This window comes from Galeopterus variegatus, unplaced genomic scaffold (genome assembly GCF_000696425.1).
Source record: "Galeopterus variegatus unplaced genomic scaffold, G_variegatus-3.0.2 Scaffold3776, whole genome shotgun sequence".
Taxonomy (NCBI): Eukaryota; Metazoa; Chordata; class Mammalia; order Dermoptera; family Cynocephalidae; genus Galeopterus; species Galeopterus variegatus.
Window position 1 is genome coordinate 25289 of NW_007729887.1, and position 19399 is coordinate 44687.

The following is a 19399-nucleotide window of genomic DNA, read 5'->3' on the forward strand; positions in this document are numbered from 1 at the left end:
ATATTGTAGATTTTTTTGAAAACATAATTGAGATTATATAGTTTTGCATCCTGCTTTTTTTACTTAAAATAATTATCGCCATTGTCCCTTTTTCACCAGACCCATTTTCTTGGTATATTAATATGTGAAGTTTCCTCCTTTAGGATCTCAGCTAAAAGGGAAGGACCTTTGAAAAGTGACTGCAAAATTGAGAATGAAAAGCACTGAGCTTGGAACAGGCAACTTGCATTCTAATACCAGCTGTGTCTCTATCCAACTGAGTGAATAATCATGATTGAGTTACATCCTCAGACATCTAGATACCTAAAATTACAGAATTAGGCAATATAATATTCCATATTTTTCTCAAACTTTTGAAATCTATGACTGTGTGAACCACGTAAAGTTTGCATGGTTATTTCATAGATTTCAAATGCTTATTTACACATTCAATTCTAGATTCTGGATACTTTGCAGAAAATAGCTGATTTAACCTGTTCTATTGACATAGTCCTTAGTTATACTTGTACCCATTTGCTTTAATTATATATTTTAGGTGTGTAGAAAACAGCGCTGTTTTTGTTGCTTTTAATGTTATTTTTCAGAAGTTTAAAGAATTATTTTCTTTTTGTCTATTATCGAATTTTGGGACTGCGTTGGAGCTGGCTGAAGCAGTGAACTAAATGAGATTTCTGGAAGCTCCTTTCAGCTTTATTATGCCATATAACTTTAGAGTTGATTTTTTAAAGACTGTGTTTATTATATTTCAGATGCTGAGATGAATCGTCACCTGTGCATTTGGCTTTTTAGACATCCATCTCTTAATGGTTACCTCCAGTGTCACATCAATCTCCATTCTCATCAATTTAGACAAATACATCTTGATACCAGGCTGTGGGATTTTAGACAAAATAGGAATCACATTGTCCATCATCTTTTAAATAAGAATTGGTCCAGGAGATATTGTCATCAAGACACCAGAATGCTCTGGCAGCATAAAGCACTACAGAAATATATGGAGAACTTGAATAAGGAGTACCAAACACTTGAGCAGTGCTTACAGCATATCTCTGTGAATGAAGGGGACCGAAGGTCCTTGAACCAAAGGCATGCTGAGTTGGCACCCCTTGTGGCCATTTACCAAGAAATTCAGGAGGCTGAACAAGCAATTGAAGAATTGGAATCAATGTGTAAAAGTAGGTAAAATATATGTGTGTATAAGTACAGGATTGATTTTCTAAGTTAAAGCTTCATTGAACTTGGTCTTTTAAGTAATAAGCTCAACACTTGGAAAGGATAGGACTCAGGGTATTTGATGTATTTTAGCTACTAAAGATCAACTAGTAAGTGACTGGGCTCCTTGTGGTGCTTGCTAGGAAGTTCTTGGGTCTGGGAGACTCGATATTGACCTTTTCAGATGCTTTAATTTATCGAACAGACCTCTACTGAGCACTGTCCTGCATACCAGGAACACAGAACTATAGTTCCTACCCCATTAAAGGCTTTATATGGTCTAGTAAGAGTGACTGTATTTATTTAAGTATTATTTATAATATGATACCTGCTCTATTAGAGGAAGACATAGGGTTTCACAGGAGCAAAAGGGAGGGGCACTCAAACCAGACTGGGTAGATTAGGTAAAGCTTCCTGGATGAGACCACACATTAGTGGAGCCACGAAGGAAGCTTGATATTTCATATTGTAAATCTTGAAGTTATTCTTTAAAGTTTATTCCAATTGTAGATTATTTCAAATTTGTATGTTTTATAGCTGGAAATATTTTCTAGGACAAACAGCTGACAAATTTCTTAGAACTATGGAACTACTCATAGTTAACCATTAGCAAATAATAAGTCTAAGTGTCTTCACTATTACTTTAAGCACTGAACAGAGCATCTCCACTCAGATAAGGTCCCCATTCTCCAGATGTTTGAACACTACCAACCAGTTTTTCAAAGTAATTTTACCTAACCATTAGCAAATAATAAGTCTAAGTGTCTTCACTATTACTTTAAGCACTGAACAGAGCATCTCCACTCAGACAAGGTCCCCATTCTCCAGATGTTTGAACACTACCAACCAGTTTTTCAAAGTAATTTTACCTATTTTTTCAGATCTTCTAAAATTTGAATTGGGTACCGCACTGGGATTTGAAGGTGGATGTATCTAAATACTGCTTCTAGATTTCGTCTAGAAATTTAATTAATTTTTTTTCAGGGATCTGGTAAGGTTAATTCAGTCATTAATTCAGCATTTATTGAGAGCTTACTATACGCCAGGCATTGCTGTAGGAAGTAGGGCTAAAAAGATAAGCAAGCCCTAAGGAGCTTACCATCTAATTTGGGAGACATACTACGTATAAGCAAAAGGCAGTATGATAAATGTCAGACTCACAATATAAATCAAACACTGTAGTGGCCCAAAGAAAGGAGTGATTAATTCTGTCAGAAATGGGTGGGATGGGGCCGGCCCCGTGGCTCACTCGGGAGAGTGTGGCACTGGTCGCACCGAGGCCGCGGGTTCGGATCCTATATAGGGATGGCCGGTGCACTCAGTGGCTGAGCGTGGTGCAGGCCACACTGTGCCAAGGGTTGGGATCCCCTTACTGGTCAAAAAAAGAAATGGGTGGGATGAAATTTTAAGTTAGGTTTTGAAGAATTATTTCTCTGGTGAGAAAAGAAGGATGGACATTCCAGATAGAGGGAAGAGTATGAGCAAAGCTAAGGAAGGGTGAAAATGTGTAACAGTGTCAGCATGTAGTTTATGATGCAGGGTGACAGCAGCTTAGCCTGTCAAGATTGTCCTGCTAAGGAGGTTTGGAGATTCACACAGGTGTAGATATTACACAAGTAGACCACAGAAAAGGGATTTTCTAACCAGTGGAGATACGTTTTTTTTTTTTTTTTTCCACACCTCTTGACATATAATTCACATGCCACACAATTCACCTGTCTAAATGGCTTTTAGTAGATTTACAAACTGTATAACTAACTAACCATTACCACAGTCAATTTTAGAACATTTTCATCACCCTAAAAAGAAAACCCTAAGTCTTACCCTGAGCCCCCCCTTCCCTGCTAGATCTAGGCAACCACTAATCTACTTTCTGTCTATAGATTTACCTATTTCAGGCATTTTATATAAATGGAATCAAACAATATGTTGTCCTTTGTGACTAGCTTCATTCACTTAGCATAGTATTTTTAAGATTCATCCATGTTGTGCCATGTATTGCCACTTTATTTCTTTTTATTACTGAATTATATTTCTTTGTATGGATATACCACATTTTATTTATCTATCAGTTGGTGGACATTGAGTTGTTTTCACTTTTTGGCTATTTTGAATAATGCCCTATGAACATTTGTGTACAAGTATTTTGTTTGTTTGTTTTTTTTGGCAGCTGGCCAGTATGGCAATCTGAACCGTTGACCTTGGTGTTACAACACTGCAGTCTAACCAACTGAGCTAACCAGCCAGGCCCTTGTTGTTGTTTTGATTTGCATTTCCCTGACGATTAATGATGTTGAACATCTTTTCATGTGCTTATTGGCCATTTGTATATCATCTTGGGAGAAATGACTATTCAGATCCTTTGCCCATTTTTAAATTATTTGTCTTCTTATTGAGTTGTAAGTGTTCTTTATGTTTTACATGCAAGTCCCTAATCAGATATATGATTTGAAAATTTTTCTCCCATTCCATGGTTTATCTCTTCTGTTTCTTGAAGATGTCCTTTAGAGCATGACAGTTTTTAATTTTGACCTTGGAGTTACCAGCACTGCACTCTAATAAGCAGCTGAACTAATAACCTACCAGCCCAGTTTTTAATTTTGATGATGTCCAGTTTATCCTTTTTTTTTTCCTCTTATTGCTTGAATTTTGGGTGTCACATCAAAGACACTGTTGCCTAATCCAAAGTCACAAAGATTTACATCGATGTTTTCTTCTAAGAGTTTTTTTTTTTTAGCCTGTACATTTAGGTCTTTGATCTATTTTGGTTAATTTTATATATAGTGTGCTTATTTATTTATTTATTTATTTATTTGTTGGCAGCTAGCTGGTACAGGGATTGAACCCTGGACCTTGGTGTTGGCAGCACCATTCTGCAACCAGCTGAGCCAACTGGCCAGCTCAACAGAGTGTTTATTTTTATTTTTTATTTTTATTTATTTTTTTTATTTTGTCAATATACACTGTATATGATTATTATGGCCCATCACCGACACCTCCCTCCCTCCTCCCTCTCTCCCCTCCCCCCCAAGAATGTCCTTTCCGTTTGCTTGTTGTAACAACTTCATGGAAGTATAGTTGTTATATCTTCTTCCCCACCCCACCCCCCTCCGGTTTTATTTTGGGATAGCTGGGTCATATGGTAGATCTATCTGCAACTGTTTGAGGAACCTCCAAACCATTTTCCATAGGGGTTGCACCATTGTGCATTCCCACCAACAATGTAAGAGAGTTCCTTTTTCTCCGCAGCCACGCCAGCATTTATCTTTCGGTGTCTTTTGGATTTTTGCCATCCTAACTGGGGTGAGATGGTATCTCAGTGTGGTTTTGATTTGCATTTCCTGGATGCTGAGTGATGTTGAGCATTTTTTCATATGACTGTTGGCCATTTGCATATCTTCTTTAGAGAAATGCTTACTTAGTTCTTTTGCCCATTTTTTGATTGGGTTGCTTGTTTTTTTCTTGTAAAGTTGTTTGAGTTCTTTATATATTCTGGATATTAGTCCTTTGTCGGATGTGTATTTTGCAAATATTTTCTCCCACTCTGTTGGTTGTCTTTTAGCTCTGTTAATTGTTTCTTTTGCTGTGCAGAAGCTTTTTAGTTTGTTATAGTCCCATTTGTTTATTTTTCCTTTGGTTGCCCGTGCTTTTGGGGACATATTCATGAAGTCTGTGCCCAGCCCTATTTGCTGAAGGGTTTCTCCTATGTTTTCTTTAATAAGTTTTATTGTTTCGGGGTGTATATTTAAATCCTTGATCCATTTTGAGTTGATTTTAGTATATGGTGAGAGGTATGGGTCTAGTTTCAATCTCCTGCATATGGATATCCAGTTATCCCAGCACCCTTTGCTGAAGAGGGAGTCCTGACCCCAGTGAATAGGCTTGGTGCCTTTGTCGAAGATCAAATGGCAGTAAGTGCGTGGGTTGATTTCTGGGTGTTCTGTTCTATTCCATTGATCAGTGTCTCTGTTTTTGTACCAGTACCATGCTGTTTTGGTTATTGTGGCTTTGTAGTATAGTTTAAAGTCAGGTAGAGTAATACCTCCAGCTTTATTTTTTTTTGCTCAGCGTTGCTTTGGCTATTCTTGGTCTTTTGTTATTCCAGATAAATGACTGTATAGTTCTTTCCATTTCTGAGAGAAATGTCATTGGAATTTTGATGGGGATTGCATTGAATTTGTATATTACTTTGGGTAGTATAGTCATTTTCACTATATTGATTCTTCCAATCCAGGAGCATGGGATGTCTTTCCATCTTTTTGTATCCTCTCTAATTTCTCTCAGGAGTGGTTTGTAGTTCTCGTTATAGAGATTTTTCACGTCCTTAGTTAGTTCAATTCCTAGGTATTTTATTTTTTTGGCGGCTATTGTGAATGGGCAGGCTTTCTTGATTTCTCTTTCTGCTTGTTCACTATTGGTGAAAAGAAATGCTGCTGATTTTTGTGTGTTGATTTTGTATCCTGCTACTGTGCTGAACTCTTTTATCACCTCTAAGAGTTTTTTAATAGATGATTTGGGCTGTTCGATATATAGGATCATGTCATCTGCAAACAGGGACAGTTTGACTTCAGAGTGTTTATTTTTATGAGGTATTTGTTTTTTATCTTAATTTTTAATTTTTGTATTTTTTAATATTGCTATTGCATCAACAGTTTTTTCTCTTACAAAAATTTTCCAAATTGTACAGAAATTGAGAGGAAATTACAATGAACTAACTCATGATTCAACATTTATCCATATTTTGCTATTGACTTTTAGTTTCTAAACTCTCTTCTGTTGCTCCATCCTGTTTCATGAAGCCTTAGAGGTATTAAGTGATGTCAAAGCCAGTCACTGATACACCTATAAAGTCCTAAATGTTCAAAGCCTTACATTTTCTTGCCTTCTGTTAGTGGCACCATGCGTCTCTGACATGGATTTAATGAGGATATTTTTTACTTTTTGCATATTGCTACTGAAATTTGTAACTAATTAGAGAAAGTTGCTTGCCCATAATAGGAGCTTACTAAATGCTTTCTAATTAAGTTGACATGACTTCTTTCAGCCTTGGATGTATCACGTGTAGTATTATTAGATTGGATTAGATTGTTTCTAAAGGCTCTACTAGCTATATGGTTCTGCTCTTCTATAATAATAGTGATAATAGCTACATTTACTTTGTCTATGTGCCAGGCACTCAGCTAAGTGATTCACAAATATTATGTCATTTGGATGCTCAGAGTAACCTTATGAGGTAGGAATTATTATTATTATCCCATTTTATAGATGAGGAAGCAGAGAAGTTAAATATCCAAAGATCACCCAGCCAGTGAGGGAAGGAGCAAGGATTTTAACCCAAGCAATAAGACTCCAAAGCCTCTGCTCTTATCCACTGCACGATGATTTGAAGTCCACTAGAGTCTCCCTCTGTAATGTATCTTGTATGAGTCACCTTCTCTACTTTCTCCTACTTTATATCTTCATTACATCTCTGACCTAGATGGTTATTATTAATTCCTAACTTGTAGTCCCACCTCTAGGCTTTTCCAGTGCAAGTACAATCTTAATCATGTTACTCACCTGCTCAAAATTTTTGGTAGTTCCCATTACCTATAAATAGATGTTTCTTGGTTTCACACTTAGAAACCTCTGCATAGTGACCCCAGCCTCTCTGTGTAGTATATTAATTCCCTTTGCATATTCTGCCTTCCTACCAAAATAGACATCTTGCCATTCCTTGAATATATTCATGCCATCCCATGTCTATGTCTTTGCTCATATTGTCAACCTAGCAGTTTCACCTTGTTAAAAGTAAGGGCACTTACAAAGTTTGGCTTGGATGTCATACTTTAGCTTCAGTCCCCTTTGAAAAACAAGTATAGTTACCTTTCTGTGTTTTGTATTATGATCCTTTGTGTAATTGCCTTAACCTCAGCCCCTAACCCCATTGCTCCTCAAGGACAGGTCCTGTGTCTTACTCATTTTTATATCCCTTGCATCACCAAACATAGGCTATAATAGATTCTAAAATCTTTGTTGATATAATAAAATTTAATTAGATTGGATTTTACAGTTTTACAACAAATAATAAGAGGCCACAAAAATAATTTTATATGATTGCATATCAGAAGGTTTTTCTGATACCTTTGAAACAAGCAGATAACTATTGAGTATTGTCAGCCTGGTTTCCGTTTTTGGCATATGTGCACAATGTGGTACCACCAGTGATACTACATTTCTGCATCAGATGATCCATAAGTAGAATTAGTTCAGATGAAACTTTAGTCGGGAAGCCTCTTAAGTGCTGAAGTCTGGGTTAGGCCCTCTTATTTATGCCCCCATGGCACATAGGCACTGCCCTTACAATATATTGTAACCGCATGTGTGTGTCCATCTTTCCCACCAGACTGAGCCTCTTGAGCCTAGAACCATGTTTTATTCATCCTTGTGTCCCCAGCAACTTAGAGTGTTTAGCACATAGTAAGTGTTAAATGTTGAAAGCATGAATGAGGTGCAGAATCCCACCAGACCCTAATTACTTCCATGAATAGAGAAGAATTTTAAAGCACTTTCTCCTCTTTATAATTATGATTCTTCAGTTCTATTTTCTTCTTTACATTTACTAAGAGCCAAAAATTTCTACCTCAGATTGCAGCTGTCACCACTAACAAGTAAAGTCTGCAGGCATCTAAAGCAGTGGAGTCATAGGTCATGGGATCCACCATGCTTGGCCACTGTATCATAGTTAACTTGTTTTGCTAGAGTTCCATGATTTAACTTTCTGCTTTTGAAATGATATGAAAAGGAAAGCACAAGTTACAAAAATGTGTTTTATTTGACCCACCTGGTGTTTTTAAAAAATATGTACTAGATATGAACATATCAAGAGACTTCAAGAGTTCTTATTTCTGACTTCTCTTGAACAAAATGGAGCTTTCAGCTGTGCCAGACCCACATCACAGTGAGCTAAATACGGTTACTGGCTTTAGACAGGAAGTGCTTACCTCAGTTTACTCCAAAACTTACCTTATTTGGGTCATATTTAATTAGCCAGTCCCTTTTAAACCTGTTTGATTAATCACTGATTTCTGTTAATAACTGTAGACATTCAAATCACAAGCTTTGTGTGGTAAGATCATACAGCTTTTCACATTGAGTTTTTTGAACATGCTTAGTAAATATTTGTTAATTGACATTCTCCAACTATTCTAATTGTTCTTTTGCATGATCCCTTGCCTTCCCAACTGAAATAAAACTCAGTAGGCAAAGATGAGGTGGCTAAATATAAGTTTCTCTGTAAGTATTTAAAAACTTTACCATTATTTCTGTTGCTGGTTTTTAGGCCTAAATAAACAAGACGAAAAGCAGTTACAGGAACTTGCATTAGAAGAAAGGCAAACCATTGATCAAAAAATCAACATGTTGTATAGTGAGGTATGTATTAGGACTTAGACTAATTTCAAGAGTGTTATATAAAGAAAAGCTGTTCTTGCTAGACTCTGCTTTGGTGATCAAAGTACTTTCCAAATGCTGGTTTATTAACTGTTCTCTTAGGATAAGTGATTAAATTGGTGCTATAATTTGCTGCAGAATGAGACTGAAGAAATTGTGATGTCAAGGAATAAAACAAAGACCCCCTGAGCAAAATCAAAGCTGAGTCTATTAACGAGAGAACCCATGCTGGTAAAGAAATTTAATTCACCATAGGGAGCAGTCTGGGGTTTTTAAGAGTTAGAAGGGGTGAATGGTGGGTGGGTTCCTGGAGATTGTGTTAATTGAGAATTGAAATTTGTACTCTGGATAGAATGGAATGAATCCAAGGGTGTAGAGACGGTTGGTTAACACAGGCTTTAATTAGGTCTAGTAATGTTCTGACATACTGGGGTCGCTAAAGGTTCATGATACTATTATCAGCATTAGCTGATATCTCCTAGACATGCAACTGGAAATTACCTTCAGTAGTGGTCTCCTTTCCCTCTATCTCAATAGATGGTTTGTCTACAAACCATGTTTCCTTCTCTCATATTTACCATCCTTCTACCTCAGTGTTCATTACTCTGGGAATTCAGGAGAGGGGCTTTTTGAGGGGTTAAGGAGATGAAGTGGAGGTATCACTTATTTTTATCACCGACTTAAGCAGTTAATCAAAAGCAGAAGTAAGATGCCCAACTGTCTAAAATTCTCTTCCACAGACTATATCATTTCTAGCAGAGGTAGAGTATTTCACAAATTGGCAGTAGGGAGAGTTGTGACACATAGGTACTTTTGGTTTGATTTGAAAGACCTTTTATTAATAATGAAATGGCTTCCCTTTTCTTCTTAAGAGGAAAGTTGGTTTCTTTCTTTATTAGGAAATTCCTTTTTTTCTTGTCACAGCTGGGAAACTCTATTTGAGCCTTATCTTGGGATTTCCTCAACATAGTCTTTAAACAGAATGACTGCTGAGAAAGCAAGGCATGGGCTGGTGTCTAGTGTCATTTATGGCAGGAAAAAAAAATAGTCATATGTAAAGTCTTCATTTTTTCCAAATGAAGACTTTCAAAGCCTTGCTTCATTCATTAGATGAAAGAAGCTACTGTTCAGAACTAATTATAAGGGGCAAAATCTGAAGAAAATTGAACAGAACTCTCTGGACTTTGATCTAAACTTCTGCATTTTAGAAAATTAAAATAATCTGATAGCATTGCAGAAAATATCCTGACAAGTAACTTCATTGTTAACATGAATTGATCACCTGTTTTAGGTCTAATTAGATCTCCTCTTGCAGCATTTAGAACTAATCCCACTGGGATGCTATATGATTTTGTTAATTACTGAATTTTTAGTGTTTTGGGGGCTTTTATCTAAGTTCAAGTAATTATAGTATACCAGGGAAAATATATACATCAAAGTTTATTTTTTTTTCTTTTCCAGCTTTTCCAGAGTCTAGTGCCAAAGGAGAAATACGACAAAAATGATGTTATTTTAGAGGTGACATCTGGAAGAACTACTGGAGGTCAGTAAAATTATTTTGTTGTAAATGAACTAAAAAATACATGAATTTTTACCTTGATTTAACGTCAATGTAACTGTAAAAATCCATTAAATGTTTGTAACTTTGGAAATAGTTACTCCTCATTTCCTAAGGGGCCCTTACCTAAGAATGGCTCTCTTTGAAATTTGTACTGACTGAATATTTTTGTATTTTCTTTTAGGTGATATCTGCCAACAATTTACCCAGGAAATTTTTGATATGTACCAGAATTATTCACACTATAAACGCTGGAAATTTGAACTTCTAAATTATACACCAGCTGATTATGGTAGGCATATTTGAGGATTTTGTCCATAGAAGATGCTGAAAATTACTTTACCTCTGATTTTGATTAGAATCATGTTGTCCCATTTTTTAAAATATGAGATCTGTATCTACTAAACACTGTGACATAGACCCATAAATCACAGTGGCTTACTATAGTAGAGTTTTTAGCTGGGAGAAGAGAGTGGCAAAGAGAAACATCCCCCTAGGAAGGAATATGAACTAGAGAAAATCCCCCTGTGGAGAGCAGATATTTACCTTGTCTTTTTTTTTTTTGTCTTTTTTTTTGTGTCCGGCAACGGATCGCAACCCTCAGTGTTGCGCCCGTACCGGACCGAGACCGGCAACGGGATCGCAACCCTCGGTGTTGCGCCCGCACCTCGCTCAGCCAGTGAGCGGGAACTGGTCTGCATGTGGGATCCGAACCCTCGGCGGGAGCGTCACCGCACTCCCAAGCGGCGCCCTGTAGCAGTGCGCCACCGGGCTGGCCCAATCAGGAATTTCTTTTTTTTTTTTTCTTTTTGTCTTTTTTTTTTTTCGTGATGGGCAACGGATCACAACCCTCAGTGTCGCGCCCGTACCGGACCGGGACCGGCAACGGGATAGCAACCCTCGGTGTTGCGCTCGCACCTTGTTGAGCCAGTGAGCGGCCGGTCTGTATGTGGGATCCGAACCCTCGGCGGGAGCGTCACCGCACTCCCAAGCGGTGCACTGTAGCAGTGCGCCACCGGGCTGGCCCTTTTACCTTGTCTTGAAAATCATCTCTGTTATCCAAAGCAAAGATATATTAAGGTTTTTGACAAGAACTTCTGTCATTTATGTGATACAATCAGAAAATATTATCAGACTAAGTGGCTAATGATGTATTGGATTTTTATGGGAGTTCAGAAAAGGTTAACCATTTGTCTGTATTTTCAAGAAACTTCCAGTCTAATTGAGCTGATAAAAAACTTATACAACATGAATAGTAACAAGCAGTACAAGTTCTTAAACTTTATACCAGGTGGTTTTTTTTTTTTTTTTTTAAAAGATGACCGGTAAGGGGATCTTAACCCTTGACTTGGTGTTGTCAGCACCACGCTCACCCAGTGAGCGAACCGGCCATCCCTATATGGGATCCGAACCCGGGGCCTTGGTGTTATCAGCACCACACTCTCCCGAGTGAGCCACCGGGCCGACCCCATATACCAGGTGGTTTTTTTGTTTGTTTTTTGTTTTTTAAAAGATAACCGGTAAGGGGATCTTAACCCTTGACTTGGTGTTGTCAGCACTGTGCTCAGCCAGTGAGCAAACCGGCCATCCCTATATAGGATCCGAACCCATGGCCTTGGTATAATCAGCACCACACTCTCCCGAGTGAGCCACGGGCCGGCCCTAAAATATATACCAAGTATGTTAATTCAGAACATCTGATAGTAATTCTCCCATTTTTTCCATTCTTTTAATTCATCTGAATGTTTTTGTCTGCTTGATTACACAGTGTACACTATAGCAGACAAAGAGGTCGTCAGTAATAAACCACAAACTATCAAAGTGGGGAAAGAGGATTCATATAAGTTAAACAACAGAGGGAAGTGAAAACCAGTATGCAGCAGAAGTAAGTTGTACTTGGTGCAGGTTTTAAATACAACCAGTGCTTAGAAAGGGCAGTATCAGTGAGAGCAGAGGGAAGGAACAGCCTGAGCAATAGCATGGTGGTAGGAAAGATCTTGGTGTGTGGATGAGACAATGAAGATGCCAATTTATCTACAGCATATTTGTGATGATAAGTAATAGCTGAAATAGGCTTGGGGGTTAAGTTTGAACAGCCTTGAAAGCTGAACAAGCCTTGATTGATAGAGAATAGGGAGCTGTTGAAGATTTTATTAATATGATTTGATAAAATATTATGTATATGATAAAATATTACGACAACAGTATGAAAAATGGGTTGAAAAGGCTAGACTTAAGGCAGGCTGCAAAGAGGTTGTTAGAATAATTTTAGGCATGACTAAGACTTAGAATTCGGAGTAGGAATACATGTAAGAGACCTTCAAAGGATAAATGGGCAGATTGGTAACTGACTAGATATAAGAGGGGCTGTTCCTTGCCAGGTATGTCCTATGTGCACAACCTCACAACCCTGTGATCCTCCTAGCTTTGTGTGATAGAAATTATTAATTTCATTTTACAGATGAGGATTGAGGCTCAGAGAGTAAGTAATCCAAGATCACACAATAAATAATGGCAATCCTGGGATTTAATTTAAGTCTGTCTGTTCCAGAGCTGCAGTACATCCCATTAGCCTATTCTGGCACAAAGGAAATGAGCCACAGGGATTCTAATCTTTCTAACTGGGAAGATTGTGATTCACGCCTTTGAATAGAATAGAAGTTGGAATACAGAGCCCATTTGGGAAGAATAATGATGAGTGATTTTTGAATTATTAAGTTTGAGGTTATAGTGAGCATCCATTTAGAAATATTTAGTAAATGCTGAAGTTGTGTAATCAGGGCTTTTGTGAGAGAACAGAATTCAAGAGAGATATTTGATAGCTATTAGCACAGAGATAATCTGTGATACTGAGAGAATAAGTGAGGGACAGTCTGTTAAGAGGGAACATTCAGGACACCAAGCCTTGGAGAATGGCCACATTTAGAAAATAGACTAGTCAGCAAAAGAAAAATAGGCATCAGAAAAGCAGGAAAAGGATGAGGACAGTATAATATTATGGAAACAAAAGAGGAGAGTTTCAGGGAGAATATAATCAGAAACAGCAGCATTATAAAGGAGAGAATAGTGAGAAAGGGCACAGAGTGACCTCTGCAATGTATATTTTGAATGGAATTTTCAAAAATAAAAGGGAGATGAACTTAATAATGTGAAGAAAGATTCTGTTCCAGGTATGTACAGCAGCCTAAGCAATAGGAAACCTTTCTTTTATTCACACTGGCTCACTGGCAAAATAAAATAAAAATATTTTGAAACGTAAAAAGTTCTTTTTTAAAAAAAGAATCATTTAAAATATTTCACTCAAAATACCTTTAGAATTAAAGACAAAGAATAAGCCTTTATTTACTGAAATTATAAAACAATTTTTTAAAAATTGATTTTTTTTTATAGCTAGTTAGAAGAAAAGATGTGGATAGGGAAAGACTAATATGTAGAAAAGGAAAAAAGCGCCTACCTTATAAAATATGTATATTAAATTACATTTATGTATATTTTTTAATGTTTAATTGAAATAGGGAGAAACTCACAGATACCCACAGAGATTCACACTGCACTGAAAGCTAAGGTTGTAAAGAAACACTTTCATCCAAATAATTCATATGTTAAGTGACTTTTTTTTTTTTTTGTCTTTTTTCATGACCGGTAATGGGATCGCAACCCTTGGTGTCGCGCCCGCACCGCGCTCAACCAGTGAGCGGACCGGTCTCTACATGGGATCCGACCCCTCGGTGGGAGCGCCGCCACGCTCCCAAGCCCCGCACTCTACCGAGTGCGCCACCGGGCTGGCCCATATGTTAAGTGACTTTTTTTTTTTTTGTCTTTTTTCATGACCGGTAATGGGATCGCAACCCTTGGTGTCGCGCCCGCACCGCGCTCAACCAGTGAGCGGACCGGTCTCTACATGGGATCCGACCCCTCGGTGGGAGCGCCGCCACGCTCCCAAGCACCGCACTCTACCGAGTGCGCCACCGGGCCGGCCCATATGTTAAGTGACTTTTAAAGTCTTGTAGTTTTGTGACTGTAGGGAGACAATACTTACCCATTACATAAATAGTCCAAACTAAATGATTATAAGATAGCCTTTGTGGAAGCAGAGGAGGGTGATGGCTCTTGATATGTAGTGTAGGTCTGACACCGTTATTCTGTAAGCCTGGTATCTAATGAAATTAAATATTTTCTGTGAAATATATTGCACTGTCTCCCCACCCTCAACAGATTAATGTTTATAATTATGTTTTGTTATTCTCTACTCGTCGGTTGAATTTGGAGAGATGTCATTTAAGGTAATGTGATGGTTAACTTTATGTGTCCAGAAGACAGGCCTTTCACCACAACTAGGAGAAATAAATTTGCAGTGGGAGCCCTAGCATCTTTGAAAAGCTCTTGTGATCGTTCTCCAATACAGGCCAGACCTTACAGTGGGAACTTTGGTCGTTGAATTGGGAAACCTAAATGCAGTGGGAGTAATTGGATCCCAGGGTGGCAGGGACCAAGCACTCACCAGCCAAATCAAGGTGGACAGCACAGTCAAAGCAGCAGTCAGAATAGCCTGAGTCTTGCACGCTTATGGCATTGATTATGGTGTTCCTAGTAGAAGTGAAATGGATAGGAAGCCTACTTGATTCTTACTTGATCTGTTCTAGAAAAAAGAGAAAAGATCTAGATCAAGTGAACAAAAGTCTGACCTGAGTCATAAAAGCAGAGAGTCATGGCCTATCAATCAGTTCCCAGACTTATAAGCCAGTTTACAGACCCAGAACTCCTTGAATGAAGGGGAGGATGGGTCCCCTTAAGGAACGACCCTGATACGCTGCCAAAACTTTATACTATTATTCTTTCTCCAGCCTCCCCAAAGGGACCTATGGTGTTTTAACAGGGTAACTGCATTAGAAGGAAAGGGAAAAAAGAAATAATAAGAAAATAATCAAATCTTTTGGGAACTACTGGACACTGGCTCTGAACCGATGCTAATTCCAGGAGATCCAAAATGTCACTGTGGTCCACCAGTCAGAGTAGGGGCTTATGGAGGTCAGGTGATCAATGAATTTTAGCTGAGGTCTATCTCACAGTGGGCCCAGTGGGTCCTGGGACCCATCATGTGGATCTCAGTTTTGGAATGTGTAATTGGAATAGACATACTCAGCAGCTGGCAGAATCCCTACACTGGTTCCCTGACCTCTGGATCAAGGGCTATTACGGTGAGAAAGGCCAAGTGGCAGTCACGAGAACTGCCGCTACCTAGGAAATTAGTAAAACAAAAACAATACAGCATTCCTAGAGGGATTGCAGAGATTAGTGCCACCATCAAGGGCTTGAAAGATGCAGAGATGGTGATTCCCACATCCCCATTCAGGTCTTTTATTTGGCTAGTGCAGAATACAGATGGATCTTAGAGAATGACAGCAGATTATCAAAGTTTAACCAGGTGTTTGCTCCAGTTGAAGGTGCTGTACCAGGTGTGAACAAATTAACATATCCCTGGTACCTGGTATGCACCTGTTGATCTGGCAAATGCCTTTTTCTCCATACCTGTTGATAAGGACCAGCAGAAGCAGTTTTCTTTCTTTTTTTTTTTTTGTTTTAAAAGATGACCGGTAAGGGGATCTCAACCCTTGACTTGGTGTTGTCAGCACCAGGCTCAGCCAGTGAGCCAACCGGCCATCCCTATATGGGATCCGAACCCGTGGCCTTGGTGTTATCAGCACCGCACTCTACCGAGTGAGCCACAGGCTGGCCCAGAAGCAGTTTTCTTTCTTTTTTTTTTTTTGTTTTAAAAGATGACCGGTAAGGGGATCTCAACCCTTGACTTGGTGTTGTCAGCACCAGGCTCAGCCAGTGAGCCAACCGGCCATCCCTATATGGGATCCGAACCCGTGGCCTTGGTGTTATCAGCACCGCACTCTACCGAGTGAGCCACAGGCTGGCCCAGAAGCAGTTTTCTTTCTTTTTTTTTTTTTTTTTAAAAGATGACCGGTAAGGGGATCTCAACCCTTGACTTGGTGTTGTCAGCACCAGGCTCAGCCAGTGAGCCAACCGGCCATCCCTATATGGGATCCGAACCCGTGGCCTTGGTGTTATCAGCACCGCACTCTACCGAGTGAGCCACAGGCTGGCCCAGAAGCAGTTTTCTTTCATCTGGCAGTGCCAGCAATATACCTTCACTGTCCTGCCTCAGGGGTGTATCAAATCTCCAGCCCTATGTCACAATTTAGTGTGCAGAGATCTTGATAGCCTGTACCTTCCACAAGATATCACACTGGTCCAGGAGAGCCATTGGTGTAGTACCAGTTATTACTAATACTTGTCAACAGCTAATTGTCAGCATTGTACTAAATGTTCTACATGTGTTTATCTCAGTTATTCCTCACAAAACCCTTGAAGAGTAGGTTGAATTCAGAGCTATGTGCCTACATACCCCTTGAGACAGTACTCACATAATCTTTATATGAATGGCTCCTCCTTCGGATGTGTGGTGCTGTAGCCTTAGTTATATATTATTATTATATACAAATAAGGAAACCAACACGCATGGACGAATTAAGTAACTTGCCTGTAGGCACACAGCTAGGAAGAGGAGGAGCTTGAATTTGAACCTAGGCAGCCTAACACTGCCTCTGTAAACTTATTCAGTCAAGCTGTAGCCTTCTCTTTTTCAGCTCATATGTTTACACTCAGTATGAAGTAAAGAGGATGAAGGGGGAATAACTTTTAAAAGTATAGTATCAGTATGAGATGGGAAGTTTAAATTTGTAGTGGCTTCACTCTGTTTCAGTTCCTGGGTATTTTTTATAATATGACCATCTTACTACAGTTAGTGTAAGTGTTGAACAATTAGATTTTTCATATTATCTGTCCCCTAAATGCATGTCAGGTTCTTTATCTGGTATATAAGAAGACTAGCAGTAATATGTTCCATCACTGGAGGAAGAACAGCTGTGTTGGACTTATCTCTGATAAGATACCTTCATAAGGCATTTTCAAGAGTATTATAAAACTATATCCAATTTTTGTCTAACATGCTGACTTTAGAAACCAAGCAGGTTACGTCTGACTTCATAGTACTCTGTCTTCCTTAGAAGCATATTAGGGGCTGGCTGGTAGAATGTGGTGCTGATAACACCAACGTCCAGGGTTTGATCCCTGTACCAGCCAGCTGCCCCCCCCAAAAAATAAAGTGGCATGGTAGGAAGATAACAGCAGCAGTGGTAGTATAGTTCTCTCTCTCTCTCTCTCTCTCTCTCTCTCTAGTTTCAGGGCACAGCACTGAAGCAGCATAGTTTTCAGTTTCTCTGAATCACCACATAAAAACACAGAGCAACTAAATGTTAGATAAGAAGGTAGCCTAGGCATTATGATTTTTTTGTGATAATCTTCCCACTCCACTAATAAGCAAGAGCTAACTTTTAATAAATTCTTGAAAACTGGGAGGACCTATAGAATTGTTCAACATTATGAAATTATTCTGTTGTTGAGCATTCTTTTATATGTTAGCACCATATTAGCCTAAGAGTGCACAGCGTAATTCAATATAGAAAATGTCTCAGTATTTTTTTCTAATAGTATTTTTTTCCTGATTTTAAAAACAAAACTTGTTTATTATAGAAAATTTAGAAACAAAGTATAGAAATTAAAATAAAAAATCTGTTATTCTATTCCCCAGAGATACCACAAATGATATTTTGGTATGGCTTTTTAAAAATACTTTTAAATAGGGAAAATATAGTTTTGTACTTCATGTTCTCATCTCATGCTCTGTACTCACAATCAGGCCGTAGATTAAGGACATTTAGGATCCTGATCCCTTTCAATGTAGAATTCATTAATATTTCAGGATTTTTTTTCCTAGGTGGACTACATCATGCAGCTGCCCGAATTTCTGGTGACAATGTCTATAAGCATTTGAAGTATGAAGGTGGGATTCACCGAGTTCAGCGAATCCCTGAGGTGGGCCTGTCATCAAGGATGCAGCGTATTCACACAGGAACAATGTCAGTTATTGTCCTTCCTCAACCAGATGAGGTAACCTCACAGCGGGCATTGAAAACTTACTCCATGTACACAAGTATTATGCTGGAAGCCTTAGCTTCTAGGAGAATCTGTTCTTTTCATGGTAACAGATTGGACTTTATAGTCTCTGATGGGAAATCTTTAACTCTTCCCATGGTAAAGTTTGCCCCTCTTATCCATGACCAAGATGCTTTGTTTTGTTTTGTTTTATAAAATGGAAGTCACTTCTTTTCAAAATACAGAATCTACATAGCTTGTTTAATGTTGTTGCCTAAGTTTTATCTTAAGAAAAACAATGACTTTCCAGGTAATATTTTAAGGTCATTGATGTAATATCTGTATGGTGTCCATATTTCTTTTTAGTTGAATACAGCTGTCTTCCCTGTATTTTTCTTTTCCATAACCTTTTTTCTTTTTTTAAAGTACAGAAAGTTGAAAGAATACCACAATGAAAATTTCCTAATCTTCATCTGAAGTCAACAGTTTACATTTTCTCTCATTTGCTTCATTCCTATATACAAGCAATCTTCAAAAAGTTCATGGAAAGATTCGTAGTATATTTTGATTCTGTTTTTCCACAAACCTTTTGAAGTATATGTGTATATATATATTTTTAAAGACTTGTAAAGGATATTGCAGATGCCATAAGACTTTACCTCCCAAATCTTCCACATACCTCTCTTAAGAATAAGTACATTCTCCTGCATAAACACAATACCATTATCTATGAAAATCAACCATAATTGTGTAATATTATCTAATATCTAGTCCATTTCCCCAGTGAACCCTTAAATACTTCTATAGCTTTTTTTTAAAAACCAGAATCCAGTCAATTTTCACACAGTGCAATTAATTGTTATGTCTCTCACTCTGTAACAGTCTCCCAAATTTTTTTAAAAACATTGGCTTTTTGAAGAGTCTAGATTCTTACAGAGTGTCCCACGTTCCGGATTCATCTGCTTGTTTTCTCATGGTACTCTTTAGCTTGTTCCTTTATCCCCTGTATTATACTGAAAGTTATATCTAAGTGTTCCATGCCGTTCAGGTTACACTTTTTTTTTTTGGCAGCTGGCTGGTAAGGGCATCCAAACCCTTGACCTTGGTGTTACCAGCACCATGCTCTTCTAAGTGAGCCTAACCATCCAGGTTACATGTTTCAAGCAAGAATACTTCATAGGTGCAGTTATGGTC

At 38.3% G+C, this 19399-nt stretch overlaps 1 protein-coding gene across 2 annotated transcripts in view; it reads left to right on the forward strand.

The window, feature by feature from the left end:
* The first annotated feature begins 755 nt into the window (after positions 1-755).
* The window catches only part of MTRF1 (mitochondrial translational release factor 1), a 47885-nt gene continuing 29241 nt past the window's right edge, over positions 756-19399 (forward strand). Inside the window, exons 1-5 of one of the 2 annotated variants that reach the window (XM_008585956.1) lie at positions 756-1175; positions 8534-8625; positions 10105-10186; positions 10386-10493; positions 18048-18220. In XM_008585956.1, coding sequence (XP_008584178.1) covers positions 758-1175; positions 8534-8625; positions 10105-10186; positions 10386-10493; positions 18048-18220 — 873 coding nt within the window. In that variant the 5' untranslated portion in view covers positions 756-757. The remainder of the gene's footprint in view (positions 1176-8533; positions 8626-10104; positions 10187-10385; positions 10494-18047; positions 18221-19399) is intronic. The other variant, XM_008585957.1, reaches the window with a different exon arrangement.